Genomic DNA, 25723 nt, shown 5'->3' on the forward strand with positions numbered 1-25723 from the left:
AATATGCACGTGGCAGCCAAGAAAGAGATGAATGATCAGTTCATTTACTTTTTTTGTATATCAACGAATCGTTCCTGGTCATCAAAGGATTAACAGAAAATATGTTGATTGATTAATCACTGTTATCTCGGACAGTGGATATGTCAAAAGTGAGTGTTTACATGTCTAGGTTTCCTAAAACAAAGGGAATACACTCATATCATGGCGTGAAGTGCCGATGTTAAAACAACATACTTTGTTCAAAGGGATAACTGATAATACGTTGATTGATTGATCATTGTTATCTGTCACTCAATGGAACCGTGGACGTTATGAAAATAGTTGTCACGTGGGCTTTCTCAGCCGACCCTTGAAGACTTGACACCTATGTGAAACACCTGAAACAATCCAAGTGATCAGTTGAGAAACGAACATGGTTATAATATCCCGAAACGATATATATTTTTTAAAATATTTGATTGTTACAGAGACACGTGACATCGAATAAGTTTCTTTGTACAGCTGCAGACGAGTGGGATATTGTTCCTTTGTGTAGATATTCACGGATTCCTCGAACAAGGAAGCTGCCTAAAATTTATACACATAAATTTGGTGGGTTGTAATTATGGTATTTGCATTTTGTTTTCCTTCATTTGAACCGATTCGTTCTTGTTTCTCTATGTCTTGGTTGGGAAATTCTTCAATGCGCGATAGACGTTGTTTTCTCCGGTCTTTTCCTTTGTAAGCGTGTATATATTACCGTCAATTTGTAAAATTTGATTCTCTCAGGCAATTTATAAAATGTGTAAATATTTCAGCCATTTTGACTAAGAAATCTGTCCAGATTGATTAAGACGAACAAAAGGGCATACAAACATCACAACAGATTATTATGTAGGATTATAAGCCAAACAACATAGACATGTACTTTTCAACGAAATGTTTTTCAGTCACTTTGTAAAATATTTAGACGTTTAATAAATATGTTACACATTTTGACAGTAAAACAATATACACACTATAAAAAAGCAATGCTTAGGTGAAATATTTACTTCGTGTTGCAAGTAAAAATAGTGTAAACGAAAATCGCAAACTTATTAAGCAAGTGACTTTGTCACCATTACCGATGCTACCCCCAAGGATACCTATATTTCCTTATTATCTCGAAAACTGTATTTCATTTTGTTGATCAATGTGACCATACGCCCTTATTACTACCGGTATCCATAAACGTTACTAATGCGCTTACGAAAGGCGCAGCAGAGGTCGCGAACTAGTCTAGATTTCTGCTATACATCCGGGTACTCACTGGGAAAAAACAATAACAAAGGCAACAACCAGTCCTGGGGAATTGCGTTAGATCAGTGCCCCTTTAAAGCCTTACAGAGACAGACATGACACCAGTCTGAACATAACCAGTCAGGACCTACCAAACCACTGGTCAATAGCATGAACAACAACAAAGATGTTTGGGTGTGATGACACAGTCTTTCAGTCAGGTTAAATGACTGTAAGAGTCCAGTTTCCCTTGCCGAAGTAGGCTGGAATTACTGGATCGATCGTCTCGCCATCAGTGGCCAGAACGAGTTATGTCCCTTCTATGTTCCTCCTATTGACCAATCAGATTCCACCTCTCATATCACTTCCATTTGCTTCAAACAACAGACAGTGGCACCCAGTCAAGACAATCTGATCGATTATCAGATCTATATTGTAATATACAGGTCTAACTTCGTGAAGTGCATCAAATCATGTGAGCACCTTAATTAAAAACATGAAAAGATTTGGAAAATATTTGTTGATGCTTAGTTGACAGTACAGATGCACTGCAAATTCTGCAATCGACAGAATTCTGCACTGAAGTTAACAAACCGGGTGTTGATTTCGTTATGCGATTTTGATTGGACTATGCATTGACTTGTTATTCCAGCCTAAGTATATCTCCATAATACCAGCCTAGTTTGGCAAGGGTGGAGACTGGACTTTCTTAGTCAGTTAACTCCCTTGTCTCAGGAAGATGAGTCACACACTCCATGTTAGCATGTTTAGAGGTCGTATATATGATGTACAGTATGGTTATAACTAGCACAGGTCAAGGTGACCCAGGACAAATATCAAAGTGGCAACACAGTAGGTCAAGCTGTCAATCCTTAACAGGTTTCCACATGTGACACATAGCACAGGTCAAGGTGACCCAGGACAAATATCAAAGTGACCACACAGTAGGTCAAGCTGTCAATCCTTAACAGGTTTCCACATGTGACACATAGCACATGTCAAGGTGACCCAGGACAAATATCAAAGTGACCACACAGTAGGTCAAGCTGTCAATCCTTAACAGGTTTCCACATGTGACACATAGCACATGTCAAGGTGACCCAGGACAAATATCAAAGCGACCACACAGTAGGTCAATCCTTAACAGGTTTAAACATGTGACACATAGCACAGGTCAAGGTGACCCAGGACAAATATCAAAGTGACCACACAGTAGGTCAAGCTGTCAATCCTTAACAGGTTTACACATGTGACACATAGGACAGGTCAAGGTGACCCAGGACAAATATCAAAGTGACCACACAGTAGGTCAATCCTTGACAGGTTTAAACATGTGACACATAGCACAGGTCAAGGTGACCCCGGACAAATATCAAAGTGACCACATAGAAGGTCAAGCCGTCAAAGGTAAATGTGGCACAGAGTAAGGTCAAGTCTACCCATCCCAACATTGGTCCTTCCCTCCATGAGCATCAGAACAAGAATGGTATCAACGCCTTCCTGTTGGGCGGATACAGCTCAAACTGCTGCTTGTACCTGCCAGAAGAAAATAGATTATTAAAAGAGGTTCCACGACATACTGTTTTATTACGTGTGTATTTAAAAACGTATCTGACAAGTGAAAGGATGATTCAACCCTAGACCTGTTTAAAGGTGACAAATGAATACAACATTCACAGCTGATGATTCAACCACGAACTGTTCTCTCTGAATGCAACCAGGCAAAAAAGTTTGCAACTTTCTCCAAGATCGATTATTAAGAATAAGATTCGGGGGTGGCCCAGTCGTCTAAGGCCCCGCAATTCCCTGTGCAGAGTTGCGTCCCTCGGGCACGCCAGAAACCTATGATTGTGGGTTCGAATCCCGGTTCGCCCCGATTATGTTTCTAGGTTTGTCAGCACCATACCCGTGCTCGTGGGTTTCACCGAAGTGGTAAACATCTAAGACCTGCATCACTTCAGGCTTTCCTCCCACATTAAGCTGACACGCCGTGATATAACTGGAATACTGTTAAAAGCGGCGTAAAACCCAACTCACTCACTCAAAAATAAGATTCTGATTCTAAAAACATGTTCAAAATACTTTTTATATATACACAAACATCATGATGTATGAAGTTAGAAATGTTCACTGAAATTGTAGCTTCAAACTCGGTTACAGGTAAGTGTAAGTGAGGGGATCCTGACAGAAGATCGATAGATGATGTACGTGAAGAAAATTTACAAATTACAAAATGCAAGGTACAAGATTTGTGTGTAGATCTATGGAAGCTGAGTCGAATATGTGGGCTACCGGTTTGTGAAATACAAACATAAAAGTTAATCAAAAGTGCACTGACCAAAGATGATTATGTCTGGACCGTGGTACAAACGTTGCAGCACAAAACAGCAGCCACACCAGTCCAGCTAGAGACCACGTTGCTATGCACCTACACGAGGGAAAATAAACAGTATATTTCTCGCATTTCACTTTGTTGAAGTTATTTGAAAATTGACTTTGAAAATGTTTTATGCGTTTATTTAAGAAATAAATTACTTATGGTCATTGTTTATGGCAGCAAAAAACACTGCACCCCTGCATGTAACATGTCACAAGGAATTCCCATGTAACAGGTCACAAGGAATTCCCATGTAACAGGTCACAAGGAATTCCCATGTAACAGGTCACAAGGAATTCCCATGTAACAGGTCACAAGGAATTCCCATGTAACAGGTCACAAGGAATTCCCATGTAACAGGTCACAAGGAATTCCCATGTAACATGTCACAAGGAATTCCCATGTAACAGGTCACAAGGAATTCCCATGTAACAGGTCACAAGGAATTCCCATGTAACAGGTCACAAGGAATTCCCATGTAACATGTCACAAGGAATTCCCATGTAACATGTCACAAGGAATTCCCATGTAACATGTCACAAGGAATTCCCATGTAACAGGTCACAAGGAATTCCCATGTAACATGTAACAAGGAATTCCCATGTAACAGGTCACAAGGAATTCCCATGTAATAGGTCACAGGTAATTCCCATGTAACAAGGAATTCCCATGTAACATGTCACAAGGAATTCCGATGTAACAGGTCACAGTCAATTCACATGTAACATGTCACAATCAATTCCCATGTAACATGTCACAATCAATTCCCATGTAACATGTAATAATCAATTCCCATGTAAAATGTCACAATCAATTCCCATGTAACATGTCACAATGAATTCCCATGTAACATGTAACAATCAATTCCCATGTAACATGTCACAATGATTTCATTTTATTGAAACAAAATGTTGTCAAGTCAATATGGCCGTTAAATCAAGTCTTATGATCTAGTTTTGGACGGTGAGGTAGCCTGGTTGTTCAAGTATTTGCTTGTCTCGCCACATGCCGGGTTTGATTCCACACATGGGTACAATGTGTGAAGCACATTTCTGGTGCCCCGTTCTCTGTGCTATTGCTGGAATACAGCATCTTATAAAAGTCCAGTTTCCACCCTTGCTGAACGACACTGGAATTTTGTTGCTCCATCGTAGAGCCACCAGTGGCTATTACACGTTATGTCCTTTCTATGACCCTCCTATTTATCAATCAGATTCCACCTCTCATATCACTTGCATTGGCTTTAAACAAAATGGCGTCACCCAATCAAGACGATCTGATCGATAATCAAGATCTATATTGTAATAAAACGGGTCGTACCTCACGTAGTGCACCTTATCATTTGAGCACCTTGAAAACATAATAAGATTTGGAAAATATCTATAGACGCCCATTAGCAGTACACATTTTGCAAATCCTGCAGTCAAACTGAATCTGCAGTTAAAATTCATGTTGTTTAGGAACCGGATGTCTAGTTCGTTAAGCGATTTTGATTCGATTATGCATAGACTTGTTAGTCCAGCCAAAATGTAACTCCAGAATTCCAGCTTAGTTCGGCAAGGGTGAAAACCCAACTCACTACTCACTATGATCTAGTTTCTGCAAGCAATAACTGCACCTTCCTATTGCAGGGTTTTACTGGATTGACAATTTTGTACCCAAACTATTTATTTTCTTTATGATGAATATAGAAGTGCCATTTTTTCACACCCCACCCCCATAGTTGTGATACATTTGGGCGACCCTGTGTCATTTTCTCATGTACAACCCCCACCACACACACACACACACACAAACACACTAACACACACACACTAACAGACACACACACACACATATTCCCCCCATAGTGTCACTGACCCACCACACCCCACAAGAAATGACCAGACCCTTAATACAGCCACTACGGTAAGTGTGCGAGGTTCTCACCATCCTGTCCACTCCACAAGTTCCCCGAAGTAGTTGGGGCAGCTGACCAGCTCAAACAGTCCTCCGTAGGGAATGTTGTAATCTGACCCTCCTGTAGCAAGACATCAACAGTCATAGAAACATACACAAGAACTTCCTACTGATTGTCATGACATTTCCTAGCTGCTTCTTGTCACAGCTTTATACAGAGTAGATATATACAGGCAAGCTATGTTTACACACGATTGTTTGTTAGTTTGTTCATTTGTTAGGCAATGCCATATGAGGGCAGCCTGAAATGAACTGATTCTTTACCTAGTGATCAGGTTTGTTTGGTTGTTTGTTGTTTAACGCCGCACTCAGTAATATTCCAGATACATGACAGCGGTCTGTAAATAATCATGTCTGGACCTGACAATCAAGTGATTGACATCATGGGCATCGATCAACGCTATTGGGATACGATGACATGCATCAACCAAGTCGGCGAGCCCGACCACCCGATCCCATTGGTCACTTCTGACAAACACAGTCGCCTATTACGACATGCATGGGTTGCTGTGGACCTATTCTACCCTGGATCTTAACGGGTCCAGTGGTCAGGTAAGTAGCATGAGGACATGTACCGTCAGGTACTCCCTTGGTGTTCCTCAGGGAGCGGAGTTTCCAGTCAGCCCATCTGTTTATGACGAAGCCGACAAGGTATAAAATAATGCCCAAAATAAACCGGGGATCACTGAAAGGAAAAATAGCAATGAATTAAAAACTATTATTCTTTTAATGTAATTTATTTACCTATATCAACAAATGGCTTGTCAAGTATATATCTATGTTATTAAGGAAAGATTACAAAGTACACATTAGCAAGAGTTGTTCAAGATCTCAGTCACACAGTCTATACTCCACTTGTCACACTTCCAAGCCTTGATGACTTTAGATTACTTTGTTTCAGAAACAAAATACCAGTATATTAAATTTGGCAAAGTTTTGGAAATGAATCAAAATTTTGATTATCATTTTTATTGAAATGTGTATGAGGGACTGGTCATATATTATAAGGGTAGGGCTGGTGAGATAGGGTTGTGGTGGGGGGTCACAAATCCATTTTTACAAATTAAAAAAGTCATACATTTGATCATTATTTAGACAAGACATTTATTACAGGGAGAGGGGTTATGAAAGTATGTTACTTATTTTAAAGTGGGGGTGACAAATATGATACAGTCCTAACACCAATTCCACTGGGGCACCCACTAGGGCTGGGACAAGTCAAACTTTACCCCCGGGTACCCACCACCCTATTCCCTGACCCTACCCGGGTACCTGCTGTAGATATTTAGACATAGGTACAAACTGTCCGATTTGGAAAATTTTGACCTTAGCCCTGGCAAAATGTATTTAGATTCACATGTAAAACGATCTGGTCATGCATACTCTGAAGTTTACTGCATGAAGTTTTATCTTTATTCAAACATATAAAAAGTCAGAAGGAATGGGTGCATTGTCAGAAAGAAATGGGAACATTCATGACTTATATAGTAACCATAGAGTTTTAGATAATTTTTGTCATTAAACAATATATCACGTGACTATCCCAGGGTCCGGAGAGTCCTGTGGGTACCCGGGTCCTACTCAGGACTTACCCAACCCGGGTACCTGAGCTACCCGTCCTGGCCTTACCACCCACTTATATATGCCGAGTCCCTAAAAATCTTATCACTAGAAACATTGCAATCATTTCAATATTTATATTCTGTTTTGGTTTGTTTTCAGGGTGGCACCATCTCTCACTAATCTGGAGACCATGATCTGTACTTACTAGTAATAATTCCCTGCATAAGTGGCAGAGCTAATGAAATCAGCATTGATGAAATGATAAATGCAGTTGGGTATAAATCCACCAATGGCTATTCTGAAAAATAGAGTTATCTCCCTTGAATTCAACACATCTTGACCATCTGGTGGACATTCGTAATTTCAGATTTGAAAACTTAAACCCTAATATGTCACATCCAAAACTGCATCCGAACTACATGATATATTTAAAAAGGTTCTCACCGAAGTTGTTGGAAAACAGTCCTCCATGGACATTTTGTATCAGATGATCCTAAGTGATTTACATTACTAGAAAGTGTCTACCCATTCAACATGTTCAGGGCACAGGCCCTTGTGCCATTTCTTAAATATTTCTAGATCAATTAAAATATCCCGGGTGTCAGAAATGCACTATCCTATTAAATCCCATGTTATGGGTTTTGGATGCTTAAGAAACATTCGTAGATTTTTTCTTTATTTCTCACATGAACAACTGTAAAACATCCCATTCCCTTATAAAACACAACTTTCTCTTAAAAACAAGCCATCATTTGAGTATTTAAAATGTCTGTGTGATGGTACACCCCCTGTTATAGCGCGACTAGTCGCGATAAACATGGCCGTCCAAAAACATATGATGTCTGAAAACCTATGATCCGACAATACCTTTACACATTCTGACACTCGTGATTTATCTGGAAGTATTTGAGCAACAACACAAGGGCATGTGGTTCAGGGATTGGCAGGATCAAAATGTAAAGATTGCCCAATATATCTAAATTTACATCTGCTAAATGAGCTTAAGGAGTGAATGAGTATGGTTTTACACTGCTTTTTACAACATTCTAGCTATATCACAGCAGGGTGGAACTAAGGAAAATCATGACTGGACTCTAGAACCTAGAACTGCATCTTCCATGCTGTTGACCACAGCAATAGGGTTGACAGGTTTCCCTGTGGGACACTGGCAGTAGTGCTGTAACAAATACCGTACACGTAGAGCAGAAACTCCACACGTACCAGTGATAGGTATCTTCTTGAGACACCAATATCTGACCGAGCCTGACAGGATTTGGCAAGTTCACCATATACGGGATATTTTGCCAGTGGGATGATATTGATTGTCCATTAATGCTAGTAGGGTGGCAAGCGTATTATCTGTACAGATATACACTCTAAGGGATAAATAAATCATTAGCAGACAGAAAGCAACCAATCAGCAACCAATGCTTGCCGTAAAAGGCGACTAATGGGATCGGGTGGTCAGGCTCACTGACATGGTTGATGCATGTCATTGTATCCCAATTGAATGGATCAATGCTCATGATGTCAATCACTGGATTGTCTGGTCCAGACTTGATTATTTACACAAGGCTGACATATAGCTGGAACTTTGCAGACTATTAAGAAACAAATGTAAAAGAGTATTGTAGTGTTTTTACTACTGGAATAAAATCCTAGTTAATAATATGCCTGCTAAATCAAAATGGCAGCCATTGCCAGTCCAGGCACTGGTGCATCAGCACTTACCCTATGTACACCCACGAGCTCCTGTACCTCATCACCAGGGGGTGAATGATGCCCCTGGAACATAACATAGGCAGTCTATTACCAGCAGCTCAATCATCTTCTCCAAAGTTTCAGTCCACTTGCAACCTAACTTATTAGATCTATTAGACCCATGAAGATTTGGGGTAGTATAGATCTTCAGCAACCCATGCTTGCCGTAAAAGGCGACTAGGCTTGTCGTAAGAGGCGACTAACGGCATCGGGTGGTCAGGCTCGCTGACTTGGTTGATGCATTTCATTGTATCCCAATTGTGTGGATCGATGCCCATGATGTCAATCACTGGATTGTCTGGTCAAGACTCGATTATTTACAGACCACCATCATATAGCTGGAATATTGCTGAGTGCAGCGTTAAACAACAAATAAACAAACAAACAAATATTAGATCTGTTAATAGTTGTCATGAAAACCCATCAAAAACTTCAAGTAATAAAATTTAGGTTTAGAAACCACTTTTCAATGCGTGCTACATAAAGACATTTCTACCCACGTGTACCCTCTTGTTGAGATAGATTTCCTAACCAATCATTCAAAACACTGCATAGGTCACACAGTCATGCCAAGTGTTGCAGAATGAATAGTACTTGTACGTGTCGATGCCCACCTAGATTGCTGTGTGTCCCATTCACTGCAAGAGTACTTGTATGTGATCTGTAAAGATCTGGGTCTTCGGCAACCCATGTTTGTCGTAAGAGGCAACTAGCAGAATCGGGTGGTCAGGCTTTCTGACTTGGTTGATGCATTTCATGGTATCCGCATTGCATAGACCGATGCTCATAATGTCAATCACTGGATTGTCCGATCAAGAATATCACTGAATGTGGCGTTAAACAACAAACCTACATGTACCCAGACCCGCACCTAGACTGTGTGTCCCATGCTCTGCTGAGTATCAGTATGTTACCACCACTTCACATCATCAAGGAGTTTTGACCATTGGTTACAATCTGGGTAAAATCGATAGTCAGGTGACTAAGCAGTCATTTTTAGCAGTGACCTTGGTAAATAGCACTCTAAAACTTATCTGCACATGTTTTCTTTCAGCTTGCGTTGGTAATGGATGTAAGCTGCACATGCTGCTAAATATAGTCGCTCACCTGACTGCCCATTCTCAGTAAGATTGTAACCACGTGATAAAAACTCAATGGTGAAGGATATCGCTAAGAAAAATGGACATATGTCGAAAAGCACACTTTACAATTCTTGTCATCACTGTAAGTAATATTCGTTATCAGCGGAATGTCTTGTTTACACTTAATAAGTATCAGCACACGTTAATAAATCATCGAGATTTTTCGTGATTCTATTTCAAGTGGCGAGGACTGTAACACCGTGACGATTGTGCTGAGGTACCTGTGGACATAGTGAAGCAGGAACAGCACCAGGAACACGTAGTTCTGGTAGGACCTCACAGAACCGTACAGGAAGAACACCTGCAACACAAGCCGAACATGCCTCAACATCAGGACAAAATAGCCAGCAGACTGAGGACTACAATCAGCAGTAATAATATCATCAGCACACTCCTCTATCACAATAAGGCTGTTTACCATCAACTACTTGAGTCTGGACCTGGCAAACCAGAATCTGAACCCATAAGCACCAAAGGCTAAGTGTTGGAGACGTTCATTATGTACACATAGGTGAGTGAGTGAGTGAATAGGGTTTATTGCTGTTTGGCCACTATCAGTGTTTCTGCTTCATGTGGGAGGACAGACTGACTCAGGTCATGAATATTTTCCACAGATATTGTATTGGCATACCATGGATCATAATCAGATTCTCGGTTTTGGCATACCATGGATTATAATCAGATTCTAGGTATTGGCATACCATGGATCATAATCAAATAACAGTATTGTCATACCATGGATCATAATCAAATAACAGTATTGTCATACCATGGATCATAATCAGATAATCAGTATTGGCATACTATGGATCATAATCAGATACTCAGTGTTGGCATACCATGAATCATAATCATATTCTTAATATTGACATACCATGGATGAAAATCAGATAATCAGTGTTAGCATACCATGGATTATAATCAGATTCCCGGTACTGGCATATCATGGATCATAATCAAATAACAGTATTGGCATACCATGGATCATAATCAGATAATCAGTATTGTCAGATTCTAACCCACGACATGCACAAACCTGGCTGCTCATGGATGCAGCTGTGATGAGCAAACTGTGTTCTCATCTGTACCTGTACATCGACTTACCAACAAGAACATGACAACACCAGGCAACGCATCCGACATCATGTGACTCAGACGCTGAGGAATCTTGGGAACCAATCCTCCATCCTGGAATAAATATACCAGCATACTGTATGTAAATTTGTAACTATACGTGCACATGAAAACAACAATAATCAACAGTAGAGGCTGATCAGGTATTTGTTACAGGTGTGAGTTTTGAGGAAATTGGAAACTTCAAGGGGTCACATACATATTTATTCACTATTTGTTAGTGGGGTTCACATTTTATGTGTGTAGTTGGGGAGGAGGGGGGGTAGAGCATTGGGCTTTTATGTCGTGTGTGTAAAAGAAACAAATACATTTGTTTTCATGAAATACTTTTCTCTTATTCTTATCTTCCAGCATTAAAAATATGATCGCGATTTTTTTGCAAATATCATTTGTCCTATAAAAAGTAGACCCGTGAAGATCCAGGGTAGAATAAGTCTTCAGCAACCCATGCTTGCCGTAAAAAGGAGACTAACGGGATCGGGTGTTCACGCTCGCTGACTTTGTTGATGCATGTCATCGTATCCCAATTGCGTGGATTGATGCTCATGTCAATCATATGATAGTCTGGTCCAGACTCGATTATTTACAGACTTCTGTCATGTAGCTGGAATATTGCTGAGTGCGGTGTTAAACAAACAAACACTGCCCTTTTCGTCTTTATTTCGGCACACGCCTTATTTCACCAATCAAGTAACATATATTATTTTGCCGGACAATTTATTTTCATATTTCATTAGGATATAAGTATTGCATTGACTCCCTGATCACATATACTGTTTCTGTTATTTCTACAAAAAAATAACAACATTGTACACATTGTTGAACATGTGAACCATCACTTTCGATCTTGATATTGTAAATAATTAAAATAACAATTAACAATCTGTAACTAGAATTTGATTACTTACATCCTGTTGGGTATCATAAACAGTGACTTCTTACTTGTACAACAGCCAGCCCAGGGCTAATCCCCATCATGTTTGTTAAAGCTGGTGTGTGTGTGCGTGTGTGTGTGCGTGCGTGCGTGCGTGTGTGTGGTTTTTACACTAAAACTGTAACTAATCAGGTCACATGCTAATGGAAATTCTTGACTTTCAAAAAAAGCCTTATACTAAGAAATGAAGTCAAATCCATTAAACATTGTTTTGTAAACTGATAAAGGAATAAAGGATCAAAAGGACTCAGGAATGTGTTACAACCTGGTTGTTAAGTAAACTTAGGGATTTACAACTACCGAGATACCGACCTGATACCACGACTCACCTCGCCCTCATGTCTGCCGGGGGCACGGGTGGCCCAGTCGTCCAAGGCGATGTGATTCGCAGCGCAGAGTTGCGTCCCTTGGGCACGCCAGAAACCTATGATTGTGGGTTCGAATCCCGGTTCGCCCCAATTATGTTTCTAGGTTTGTCAGCACCATACCCGTGCTCGTGGGTTTCACCGAAGTGGTAAACGTCTTAGACCTGCATCACTTCAGGCTTTCCTCCCACATTAAGCTGACACGCCGTGATATAACTGGAATAATGTTAAAAGCTGCGTTAAACCCAACTCACTCACTCACTCATGTCTGCCATAGGGAGCAGGTTTACAACACTGGACGCAGGCTGTGATGGCTGCCAACACAAACCCAAATATGACCAGGCCAGGGATCGAACCCCAGACCTTCCGCTCTCCGGTCAAACTACTGAGATACCGACATGGTACCACGAGACTTACCTCACCCTCATGCCTGCCATAGGGAGCAGGTTTACAGCACTGGACGCAGGCTGTGATGGCTGCCAACACAAACCCAAATATGACCAGGCCATAGTGGACCCAGAATCTGGTGCTGCCCTCCTCATAGAACACCCATGGTTTCAGCTGTAACACAAGTTACAAGTGACACTACAACTACCAGTAGCAGAAGTAGTACACTTCTAGGACTCACTTCTGTGACAATATTGAGACAAAAATAAATCAACGGTTTAGGGTTGTTTGTTTCGTTTGTTGTTTAACGCTACACTCAGAAATATTCCAGCCATATAATGGTGGTGTGTAGTGAGTGAGTGAGTGAGTGAGTGAGTTTCGTTTTACGCCGCTTTTAGCAATATTCCAGCAATATCACGGTGGGGGAAACCAGAAATGGGCTTCACACATTGTACCCATGTCGGGATTCGAACCCAGGTCTTCGGCGTGACGAGCGAACACTATAACCACTAGGCTACCAGACCGCCCCAATGTTGGTCTGTAAATAATTGAGTCTGAACCTGACAGTCCAGTGATTGACATCATGAGCATTGACCCACACAACTGGGATAGGATGACATGCATCAACCAAGTCAGCAAGCCTGACCACTCGATTCCATTAGTTGCCTCTTACGACAAGCGTAGTCAGTCGCCCTTTACGGCAAGCATGGATTGCTGTTCAAAGACAACCTTGATCTTCACAGGTAGGGTTAGTGTTGGTTATTTTATCATCATGTGTCATACATAACTAACCTAGCTACTTTTTAGGATGAAGTATTATTGTTAGATTTATTTACGTTTATCATGGACACAGGTGATTATAGATAAAATATTTAATACATTGTGCCGATTTCGTGTCAGTGTCATGAATTGGTCGCTATGGCAACACTTCAAGCATATTCATATTTTGGGGAGTTCATGTTGTTAATCACTCCCACAGTCACAACCACGCAGACCAAATGTTAAACGTGTAAACAGATCAGTAGCAACTACCAGCAGCTTCGCTTGTAGCAGAGAGCCGGCTTGGTGTATTAATTAAACCATGTTTGGGGGCCGACGGTCCAGACAACCGTCGGAAGCCATCGCGGCTCTCGACGGCTTCGTCAGTCACTTGATCCGTTGATGGTTTCAGTTCTTTACAACTTTATAATCAGAGTTTATATAGAAGCGGGCCATGTCAACTACTTAGACGATCGCGATCGAAAAGGGTATGTTCACCTCGAATAAAGCCATTTTTCCATCTGAGCACCCAAGACTTTGATCACCTTGAATCAGGAAGTGAGGACTGCCAGTGAGGATGACCCTAGTTCCGGTGTAAACAAAAACAAACCCACGTGTAAAGAATGGAAAGGACGACTGCGCTTACAATAAATTTGATTGGCCAAAAGTACATGTGAGTTTAAGAGCACCGTTTTTATTGGCTTGCATATCATTGTCATGGCTAAAGATCACTTCCGGGTTTGAAAATGGACTTTGCTCGTATCCCCGCATGAGAACTGGAAAATAGGAATTGGTGGTCATGATCATTTTCCCACCCTTATAACTGAGCTATATACGAAACAAACCCAGCGCAAATGAATAGACGATGGCGAGCGAACAGCCAACGACACTGAAAGACAGCCCGCCCGATCAAACTGACAATAGTCGGAATTCTAGAAAATCAGAAAACCCTGCAAGTGCTAGCAGCGGTGATTTCACTGACGGAGTTGGCGGAAGCCTAAAAACCCACGTAGCTGAATCAGGCTTTGATTCTGCAACCCAGGATATGAGCACCGACAGGACCAAAGATTCAAGGAAAGACAGCGTGGCGGACATCGAGAGAAAGTTGAGATATCTGAAGTTTCAAGACTATGAGTTTGATAATGACGAGCAGTTCCAGTCGGGATGGAAGAAACTCTCAAGTGTCGTACCATCGGCTGAGCGAGACAAACACTACCTCAGAGCAAAACTTTTCTATTATTCGAAGTAAGATGATGTTATCTATGTATAAGGAAAATTCCACCTCTGTCCATGTGTAAATCTTGAATTGGTTCTTGAAAATTATTAACATATCCCTTTTCCATATGTGAGTTTACAGATCCATTCAGTTAATTCACATAGAACCAATTTATGAGAATCGAAGCTTACAAAACAATCAGTGAGACTCTTTGCTCTGCTTCCAAAGTGTTTGAGTGTCTTAATGACCGGGGGCACGTCGCTGTGCAGGGACCTGTCTGAGACCTGCATCACTTCGGGCTTTCCTCCCACATTAAGCTGACACGCCGCGATATAACTGGAATACTGTTATAAGCGGCGTTAAACCAAACTCACTCACTCACTCATAATGACCAATACACATGGTAGATATGTGCTAGAGAGAACCAGGAATTCAACACCTTTATACATGTTATCATATAACATGATATAATATATATAAATAGCGCTAGTCAATTTGGCTTGATAAACTGTCGATAACCATGATACAAATGGAAATTAGATGTTAGTCATCTGTCATTTGGGTGCTCAGAATCGACAAATTATATGCCCCAGATACCTATAATATATATGTTGTAAAAGTAGTAGACTATAAGCCAAATTTTGCAAATCTAGGACCTGTGAACCAGGGATTGATACTATGAACAACAATCCACATCATGCACATGATCCAAGTCGACCGGGTGCGATGAGATGCAGTCACCGTTGTCACACATTGCAAACACCCCAAAGAATTAACACTATTGGTCATTAAATGTCTTGGTCCTACGATGTAATTCAAACCACAGGAAGCTGACACGTTAACTGGAAGCCCTGCATGTACAGTGCGCCTGACATTAGTGATATTCTGAAGACCGGTTATAACCAATTAGTCGGTTCACCAACGAAATGCAATGATCGGTACAGGTGACAAGATGGACATAATTTTATGGATAACAACTTCTTGTTGTAAAAAGCGACGTTTTGTTATAGATCCTTATACCTTTGTCAAGCAAGACTTTTTGACAACAGTATATAATGGTAGTGATGTTTCGGTATAGATCAGATCAAGTCTTGCTAGACAAATGCATAAAGATGTCTACTGAAACGTCACTTTTTACAGTATTTAAGAAGTCTTTATCCATAAAATAATGTTTACCTTCTCATCCGTCAACTTCTAAGTAATGCCTATCAAACAATTCATCGGTACATGTGTTCATAATTTATAGTTGACAAAAATATCTTCACATCAGAAATTTTGCTCTCATGTTCAAAGATTAATTTAATCTGAAAACAATCATACATTATCACAGATAAATACATGGTAGAATATGCAAACAATTTTCATTTAAAATGTAAGACTTTGAAATTGAATTTCTGGAAAGTTCACTAAGTATTTGGGCTGATAATATTGGTGATTGGTAGGAACAAACCAAATACAAGCACATGTATGACCAATGATAGAAGTGATTGATGATGCAATACCATCAAGTTCAAATACTGCCTTACAAACAAAACCACTAAAAACACTGCCAATAACAAATCATCAAAGAAGATAATAACAGTACAGTTTGTACTAATATACTTTGGAAGTTAAAAATAAGGGATATTTTGAAAGTTCAATGGATTGTCAAATCCACTTAACAATAATATTTCTTTCCCCCCCCCCCAAAATAGTTTTAGCCTGCATTATCATGATCAGACTGTAAAACATTTTGTATTTTCAGGCACATTGAAGCTGTCGACATTGAGGAATACATGAAGTGGAAAGAAAACCCTTTAAACCAGACTGAAGTAAAAGGTTGAGTAAACTTGTTGTCTTTAAGTTGCTGAAAAGATTAACTTACCATATTTGCCAGATTAATCGCCCTGCTCCAATAAGTGACCAACCTCAACACCAGTTTGTCAGGATAGTCTTTGTAAGTACCTACTATGACCATACATTTACAGTCCATATTTTTAAAAATATCCCCACAGAACACGTTTTCGAGCCCCTAAACAATAAGTAATGATACACAAAGTGACGTAATCAGGGTAGATCCTTCAAAGCCCACTGAAGACATCAAAGTGTTCACCACTTGCCACTGAAGTTATGTTAGGAATCAAGCTACACTAGGTAAGATATTCAATAAGTAATGCAAACATACCTCAAAACTGTCTTTTTCACAAATTCACGTTTTGATCAAACTTGATCTGATGATACTTTTGCAACAGAACAATTGTATGCACCGATGCTGTATCAGCTGCTGTTTGTAAACTTCCTGTCTGTAATGTCATGTGACGGATCATGTTGTGCATCTATTTTTAACTTGACTTTAATGGAGGGGCTAGAAATATAGGTGACAGTAACAGGATGGTGCCTCATTGACTCGTCTTATTTGGCAAGGCATTATCGCGATTAAATTGACGAGATGTGGCCACTTGTGTTTCCAGTTGTAAACAGAAATAAATGTTCTCAGAGTTAAGACTTAATTGTAGTGCATTGCGATTGTTTTAATACACATAATGATAAGTTCTTAGGGGCTCGAGGGGCGGTCGGGTAGCTTAGTGGTTAAAACGTTCGTTCGTCACTCCGAAGACCCGGGTTCGATTCCCGACATGGTTACAATGTGTGAAGCCCATTTCTGGTGTCCCCTGCCATTATATTGCTGGAATATTGCTAAAAGCGACATAAAACCATATTCACTCAACTCACTCACTCTTAGGGGCTCGAAAACACTGTACGCGAAGATACACAGATTTGTTGCAGAAAACAGCTGTGTAGAAGAGGGATATAACTGTCTGTAACTATCACATATGTTTCGGTTTTATTGATGTTTGAACTCAATTTGTTCACTACTGCTCAAACCTTGACAAATTTAACGAGTGTATGGTTTTAGTAAGCACCCTAGACTAACATTTAGTCTCTGAAATCTAATATTACACAAGATCCTTCTTGACTCTAAAAAAAAAAAAAAATTCCCTATGCTGATTTCAGAATATGTGGAATAGAGCTAGCTTGAGCTGACTAGACTTGCTTTTGTATGCATTTCTAGATTATGTTTTTTCATAAAATAAATATATTCCACGGTCGTGGTGCAGGACTACAAGCGCCCCCTTTATAAATTTTTTAAACGTTCAGGGAGCTTATAAGGGCGAATATGGTATAAGTAGTAACTGTTATGCTCATGGTAAGTTGCAACAGGGCTCACATGCAGTATGTTCTATGGACCAAAGTCATCAAACCAACTAATTATCTGCTATCTATTTTACATTTTTTTTAAAGATCCGGGGTAGAATAGGTTTTCAGCGACCCATGCTTGCCGTAAAAGGCGACTATGCTTGTCGTAAGAGGCGACTAAGAGGATCTGTGGTAGAAGGTGATAAATGGGATTGGGTGGTCAGGCTCGCTGACTTTGTTGATACATGTCATCGTATCCAAATTGCGTTGATCAATATTGTGTTTTCAATCAGTGGATTGTGTGGTCTAGACTCGATTATTTACAGACTGCCATAATATAGCTGGAATATTGCTGAGTGCGGCGTTAAACAACAAACAAACAAGCAAAACATGTTCTTAAAGAGAAAGGACAAGAAATTCATTCTAAGAACTTTATCATGGCACAATTTAGTTATCCCACTTGCATGGGATTAATGACATTGACTAGCACTCGGGTATGGACGTCATCATATAATACTTGATGTGCAATCACATTCATGCCATGTTACTTCAACTCTCACATACAAGATGGATCATATGGAAACATGTTCTTTGAAACTGTGAAGTCATGATTATAAGCTTGTTAGTTGTGTCCATATCAATCTCATTAAAATCAGATCTAAGGTTTTCGCTACCGCTAAACAAAGATCTGAGGACATCCCATTACGGGTCACGTCAGAACGATCTTTCGCGAATTTTGACCGACCAATGAAATGACTGACAAGAAATTGACATAAGCCAATCAGAAGGCAGTTTTCTCGAGCTTTACGACACTAGTTTCAAACTGGCGACTACGCATCAAAACATATTTTGATGTATTTTTGATTAAAAAATATAAAGGTGATAAGAAGAAATTCTGGAATGGCTTATAGATGGCCTAGATTGTCTGGATATAATCATAAAACCTGTAACTGTCGTTCGGAATACCACGTGTTAAATATTTCGTGGTTGCATGACATATTCCGACTTTCACTTTCATGATCTGGTAAGCGACGCTCTGATTTGTTGGATGAAAGGTCGATCTGACATGACCCATAATGGGATGTCCTCAGATTTTTGTTTAGGCGATAGCGAGAACAAAGATCTGATTTTAATGAGATTGCGTCTCTCATGTCAAGGTGTAGGATTGAACAACGTTCATAAACACCCCTTGACCTTCAGTCTCTGGTGCACAACTTTGTGTCAAGTCCAGTCAGCTTGTATCATCCTGTGAACCTCTTATTGTCACATAATCTGAGTAACTGATATCGCTCTTATGTCAAAACATATGCCGCCCAGGATTGATTTTTGTTTAAATATTTTTCAAAGACTTCTTTCAGCTGAGGTTGTTGGCTTTGAGAGGTTTATTTTGCCACAGGCACATGCTAATGCTATTTAATCCTTCTTTCTCCTGTTGAGACAGGTATGGCAACACCACAGGTCGAGCACTTGGAGGATAAGGGAGGCAACTCCTGCAGCCCTGCTGCCACCACTGAGGACTCAGACAAGAACACTGTCTCTGAATCAGGAACACTGACGTTCAGCGAAGTGATTGACTTTATCCAGAGTGGGAAGACTATCCCAGGCCTCAAGACAGTGGACGTGAAGCCCACAGATGCTGATCCTTCACCATCTGTCATGGGCAGGAAACCCAAACCCTGGGAGAGGTGACAAATGTGACAATCATGGTGATGTACCATGTGAATGAATGACTGGGAGATGTGATTTGGGTATTGACAGAAGAGGAATAAAATATTTGCTCAAACTGTATATTAAAACCATGCTCAGCAATATTCGCGCTATATGACAGTGGTCTGTAAATAGTCGAATGTTGACCAGACAGCTCAGTGATTGACATGATGAGCATCGATCTATACAATTGGGACACCATGACATGCATCAACCAAGTCGGCAAGCTTGACCACCCAATCCCATTTATCACCTTTTACCACAGACAATCAGGGGTTCCTGAAGACTGGTTCTGACCCAGATCTTCATGGGTCTAAACTGTAGACAAAATAAACATTTTTTAGTTAGTCTCAGGAATAAAAGAAATATGATGAAGTTTTTGTTGCTTTGCTTGATATTGCTATCCTTGCAATAGATTTAATATAATGTTCAAGAGAATTATTGCATTCATCCAAAATACATTGTTTACACATAATTACATTGTTCTCAAAAGAATGAATGTTAACAGATAACATTTTAATACATTATTGCCAATTTTACATGGTGCTTCATCTGGTATTCGATTTTATATGGGCTTACTGAATTGAAAACAAATGTTATATTTAATGGTAATATTTCTTGCAAGACAAGAAAGGGATATCTCTCCCTAACAACTTTTGTATTTGTGCCCTTTGCAAAATCAACAAAAAACTGATTAGTTGTAACGGTACACGTTACTGTGTTCGTTTCCATGACAATAATTACTTGTGAGTGAGTGAGTGAGTGAGTATGGTTTGTGTCACGTTTAGCATAATTCCAGGCTTAACAGAATCGAGGTCTCCAAGAATGGGCTTCGCACATGGAACCATGCAAATGGCATTGAACTAGACTAACCACCTCTCCTGTAGTTAGCTGTTGACTTACTTGACTATTTACACCAATCCTATTTTTTCATATATCCTGAACTTCCATGATACTTTTGGGAATATTTAAACATGACATTGATCTCATTTTATCACATGTCTAAGATCCCACGAATACTTGATGAAACATTGGCAATGGAATGTTGTATGTTAGTGTGGAGGTACACAGGTTCTGCCATCAAACAGAGGAAGGGTACACAGATAACTGTAGCCATGGTAACCAAAACATATAAGGCAATTGACTTCCGTTTCTGTATTTCAATATGAATCACATGTGAATTTCCTCAGAAACACAATACAAGGTACATTCTGTAAATCCATATTTTATACATGAATATGTATAGTTTTCAGTGCTAAGCTATACTGCTCAACTTTTGATAGGGATTATCCGATAAGTCGTTCTATTTAAATATACACATGACATATCAGAATCATTTTTGTCTCTCACAGAAAGATATAAAATACTCCTCTCAGAAGTGGAGAATCTAGAAGATGAATATGTAGCGGCCATAAAATTTCCGAGTCCCGTGATGGGATTCGAACCACGGACCTTCTGAACCGAGGTCGGACGCCTTGTCCACATGACCAAAGAGGTTAACCCCGTCAGCAAGCTGACAAGGTAAGGATGTCATCTGTGGGACGACTCCATGCCCTGCTACAAATACATGACTGTTTGTGTGGGGTGGGTGGGGGTAGCAGCAACTTCTTTTATTCTTTGTACGAGGTTTCAGAGCTTCTTCTTTCTCCGTCATCAGGTGAATGCATTAACCTAATAGAGCAAGGAGTAGCTCTGAAAGAAGTTGCTATCCATAAAAAAAGTGGCACGTATTCATGTTGGTTGGTTGGTTTGTTGTTTAACGCCACACTCAGCAATATTCCAGCTATATGACGGCGGTCTGTAAATAATCGAGTCTGGACCAGACAATCCAGTGATTAATACCATGAGCATCGATCCACGCAATTGCGATTGATGACATGCATCAACCAAGTCAGTGAGCCTGACCACCCGATCCCTTTAGTCGCCTTTTACGACAAGCAGAGTCACCTTTTACGGCCAGCATGGGTTGCTGAAGGCCTATTCTACCAGGCACAACACATGCAAACGGGACGACACACATTAAAGGTTTGGTTCCTCAGAATCCTCAAACGAACACTGCACAAGATGCACTGGACATTACGAATGTGTGAATGGTCGTTGTCGAGGTAATAGGGAATATTTTACGTGCGTTTCAATCGTTTGATGAAACCCCAACGCACGTGTAAAACATGATTTGTGAGCGTTTTGTACCACGTTTGATCGATTTTGATTGAAGAGCGGGAAGAAAAGTTCTATAATCCCGGTGACAAGCAATAAATTTCGAAACATTAAACATTCGACCGTAAAATGAAAAATGATTGTGAAAATACGTCAGTCCTCCATCATACTTATCAGCACCAGCTGCTCAAAATCTCCAGCATTGGAAATATGAATTATTAATACGTACCCAGCAACAATCACAACTCAGATTCATTCTGTCTTCAGACATAATTGCGCCTATTGGCAGAATGCTTGTCAAAGAGTACACCACACGCAATGGAGTGCATTATTTTAACCTATTGACCGAGGCGCTCCCTCGATCGCCACGAACATGTTCGTGGGAATTGCGTCATTGTTTCGAGACAACATAGGAAATTATATAAGCCACACTTCCGTACCAGGGCAAGTCAGTACGTATTAACTGAAACACACACCGACTTTACAAGACTCGGGCTAGTGATTCAATCTCGAATCACGAACTGATTGTGCTCGTCAGGAATGTTAATAGTAAAGGTGCATCGATGGTCAGAATCAATATTTCTATAATGAACGACTTGTGTTCCATACCCAGTCGGTGCAAACATTCAACAACCCTCCATTACACCAGAAGTGGTTTGCACCATGGGTGATTCCTAATTAGGAATGCAGTAAAGAAATATGACAGATTCGTGTACACGACATTCTTAACTAAAAAAATAATTAATCAAGTTTGTCCTTCATTAATGAAACATATCACGAACCTTGATTAATTGGCCGGGCTGGTCCATGAGTGATATCTCTCGCAATCAGGTCAAATTTGTCAAATCAGGTAAAATAGTTCGATACTATCGATATAACAAAATGTATCGGTCAAGTCATACATTTTGCCCCTTTAAATGCATTTTTTCATTGTTTTTCTGAAATAATACTTGCGGGGGACACCTGAAATGGGCTTCACACCTTGTACCCATCTATGAAATCGAACTCCTGTCTTCGGCGTTAGGAGCGAACGCTTTAACCACTAGGCTACCCCACTGCCCACAGGCATAGATGCATGGACCGATTTCCATATGTGAGCCCGCCGTGGCGTAGCTGGAATATTGCTGACTGGGGCGTTTAACAACAAACAAACAAGAAACATATGTGAACATTTAAGATACCTGCTAACACATGGGATGCAATCTGCGTGTCCACAGTCGACGCGCGGACATACACAGTAAATGTGTTTTGCGTTAATGCACATTTCATTTACCAACGCGTGTGAAAGTTGGTCACAAAAACACCATGCAAGAAGAATAAAAAATAAGAGTAGCTATCTTTTATTCCGGAATCTGTCACAGTGGTCTTTACGATGTGCATATTCAGTTCCATGTTGTGTGTAATTCTAAGGAGTGTTCGACCCGTGAAGATCCGGGGTAGAATAGGTCTTCAGCAACCCATGCATGCCGTAAAAGGCGACTATATGCTTGTCGAAAGAGGCGACTAACGGGATCGGGTGGTCAGGCTCGCTGACTTGGTTGATGCAAGTCATCGGTCCCAAATGCGTGGATCAATGCTCATGGTGTCAATCACTGGATTGTCTGGTCCAGACTCGATTGTTTACAGACCGCCGTCATAGAGCTGGAATATTGCCGAGTGCGGCGTTAAACAACAAACAGAGAAAAGAGCGTTAACCTTTATAAGAGTTGTACAATTCACAAGCAAGGTTTGTTTATTTGTTGTTTGACGCCGCACTCGGCAACATTCCAGCTATACATATGACGGCGGTCTGTAAATAATCGAGTCCGGACCAGACAAAGCAATGAATTACCTCATGACAACACCCGATCCTGTTAGTCACATTAAAAGACACACGGAGGTGTGCGTGTTTGTTGGTTGTTTAACGCAGCACTCAGCACTATTCCAGCTCTATGACGGCGGTCTGTAAATAATCGAATCCGGACCAGACAATCCAGTGATTGACATCATGAGCATGGATCCACGCATTTGGGATACGATGACATGCATCATCAACCACCAACCGTCATAATCAGCGAGCCTGACCACCCGACCCTGTTGGTTGCCTCTTACGACAAGCAAAGGCGGTTTTTACGACAAGAATGGGTTGCTGAAGACCTATTCTAACCCGGATCTTCACAGGTCACATGCACGGAGGAGGTTTGTGGTTCCGTCGATTACAAACAGTTCTTACTGCGTGCAATTGTTTTCGAAGACAAACATTTCTAATTTTCAAATGGTTCACAGGACCTTTTAGCGAAACGTATGCATATTTGTGGACCAAAGCACCCTTCGAGGCGGTTTGGGCCATGAATATGCACGACTTTCACTAAAATGACCTTTGTTTGGTCGGTGTTAATCTCTAATCTAAATAAAATTAAAAAACTTTTCCAGTTTTCTCGTGCTGAACTTCAAGAAAGCGTTACATCTGATATGCAGTGCGTTTGTGGTATATATACTGGGCAACACTTTTCGTGCGTTTTGGGGGCGTATATTACGCTTCTACCCTGCTCTGACACTGGTCCCAAACGTGATCCTGTGTGTCTAGATTGACTGTATTTTCTATATCTCCTCTGAATATCTACGTGGCTAGAAGTTTTTGTATACGATCTTACCAAGGATGTCTCTGAAATTTGCTGACAGAAGTGTTTGCACATTACGTAGCCATTTTTGGATGTACATGTATCATTTTGAAATTTGACATTCAGAAATAATAGGAGAGAAGAGTGTCTCATTTTGACTGGTTCTACGTTATGAATGCGGTCTTAGCGGTTGCCATGTATTCTTCGTAGTGTCCAAGGTCACATACACCTTTAGTGCGTTTTGTGTTTGAGAAACGTTTTACAAAAGAACCATTTCGGTCCGAAACAAGAGAAACTAACATTTTGCGAACAAGTCGGGAGACGTCACGGTTCGTTAATGTCTCAGCGCCACGGGGGTTTCAAGGTCACTTGAAGGTCAGCATACCGAAGATCATGCGGCGATTGGGGTCAGGGTACGATCACCGACCCGTTCCTTCCTAATGCTATCTTAAGAAAATGTTTTCACAATTTATCTGGACATTCAGGAATAACCAGGATACACTAATGATGGTTATCACAGACACTCCAAGCTGATGCAGGATTATATCCAACGACGTAGAAACTGTGCCTGAAATACGCCTGGAAGAGGTCCACTGACATGTGAATCGCGACGTGCAAGGTTCCTTGTAGAGACTAACATAGACTCACCTTCAGTCTCAAATGATTTTTTTGAAACAATTTTCCCCGTTAGGTTTTTTTTATCATGTAATAGATTTGTTGTTTGTTTGTTGTTTAATGCCGCACTTTATTATCGAGTCTGGACCAGACAATCAAGTGATTGACATCATGAGCCTGGATCCACGCAACTTGGATACGATGACATGCATCAACCAAGTCAGCGAGCCTGACGACCCGATCCCTTTAGTCGCCTCCTGGGACAAGGGGAAAGCTTCATTTGAAGACAATGGAGAAATATTAACTTGCAAACATATTATAGACTTGCTTTATAGTTTTGGGATGTTTTCGTTCCCGTGTCGGTCTAAGAGACTAATACTACAGTAATCTATGTGTTTCTTATTTCGATTCTTCAGTTATTCTAAATACCAACTCCCGTCAAATTGCCTTGTTGCAATGTGCATTCATCGACAATTTGTATTTTTTAAATATCCAAATATGAAGGGATGGGTTGATCGGGCACTATAAACATCCCTCGCGCGAATTCACCCGACCCAAATTCAACCGTAATTGTATTGTAAGCGACGCCTCTGCGTTGGGAGTTGCCTCCCCT

General features: G+C 40.5%; 2 protein-coding genes across 3 annotated transcripts; one reads left to right on the forward strand and one right to left on the reverse strand.

Annotated features, from left to right (window-relative positions):
• Window positions 1-2600: 2600 nt before the first annotated feature.
• Window positions 2601-22192, reverse strand: LOC139480044 (uncharacterized). Of its 2 annotated transcripts, none has more exons than XM_071263025.1 (10): window positions 22125-22192; window positions 12910-13053; window positions 11164-11247; window positions 10281-10360; window positions 8888-8941; window positions 7362-7454; window positions 6169-6278; window positions 5564-5654; window positions 3596-3685; window positions 2601-2793 (listed from the first exon to the last, which is right to left on the reverse strand). In XM_071263025.1, the coding sequence occupies exons 1-10, from the start codon at window positions 22164-22166 to the stop codon at window positions 2730-2732; spliced, it is 852 nt and encodes a 283-aa protein (XP_071119126.1). In that variant the 5' UTR covers window positions 22167-22192; the 3' UTR covers window positions 2601-2729. The 2 variants fall into 2 exon arrangements, with proteins under 2 accessions (XP_071119126.1, XP_071119127.1); XM_071263026.1 differs by lacking the exon at window positions 22125-22192 and adding an exon at window positions 14137-14216.
• LOC139479227 (uncharacterized) lies at window positions 14366-20076 on the forward strand. The gene is made up of 3 exons (XM_071262083.1): window positions 14366-14883; window positions 16599-16672; window positions 19473-20076. Exons 1-3 carry the CDS (start codon window positions 14504-14506, stop codon window positions 19718-19720), a joined length of 702 nt encoding a protein of 233 aa, XP_071118184.1. The 5' UTR covers window positions 14366-14503; the 3' UTR covers window positions 19721-20076.
• Window positions 22193-25723: the final 3531 nt, after the last annotated feature.

Source organism: Haliotis cracherodii, unplaced genomic scaffold (genome assembly GCF_022045235.1).
Source record: "Haliotis cracherodii isolate W230 unplaced genomic scaffold, xgHalCrac1.p SCAF_4, whole genome shotgun sequence".
NCBI classification, from domain to species: domain Eukaryota; kingdom Metazoa; phylum Mollusca; class Gastropoda; order Lepetellida; family Haliotidae; genus Haliotis; species Haliotis cracherodii.

Excerpts from the sequence above, each read along its gene's own strand:
- LOC139479227 (XM_071262083.1), top strand. The coding sequence starts at position 14,504 with ATGGCGAGCGAACAGCCAACGACACTGAAAGACAGCCCGCCCGATCAA. Across the intron at positions 14,884-16,598 it reads AAACTTTTCTATTATTCGAA|GCACATTGAAGCTGTCGACA; the intron begins GTAAGATGATGT and ends TTGTATTTTCAG. Across the intron at positions 16,673-19,472 it reads AAACCAGACTGAAGTAAAAG|GTATGGCAACACCACAGGTC; the intron begins GTTGAGTAAACT and ends CTGTTGAGACAG.
- LOC139480044 (XM_071263025.1), bottom strand. The coding sequence starts at position 22,166 with ATGTCTGAAGACAGAATGAATCTGAGTTGTGATTGTTGCTGG. Across the intron at positions 13,054-22,124 it reads TGAGTTGTGATTGTTGCTGG|CTGAAACCATGGGTGTTCTA; the intron begins GTACGTATTAAT and ends CTTGTGTTACAG. Across the intron at positions 11,248-12,909 it reads ATGGCAGGCATGAGGGTGAG|GATGGAGGATTGGTTCCCAA; the intron begins GTAAGTCTCGTG and ends TATTTATTCCAG.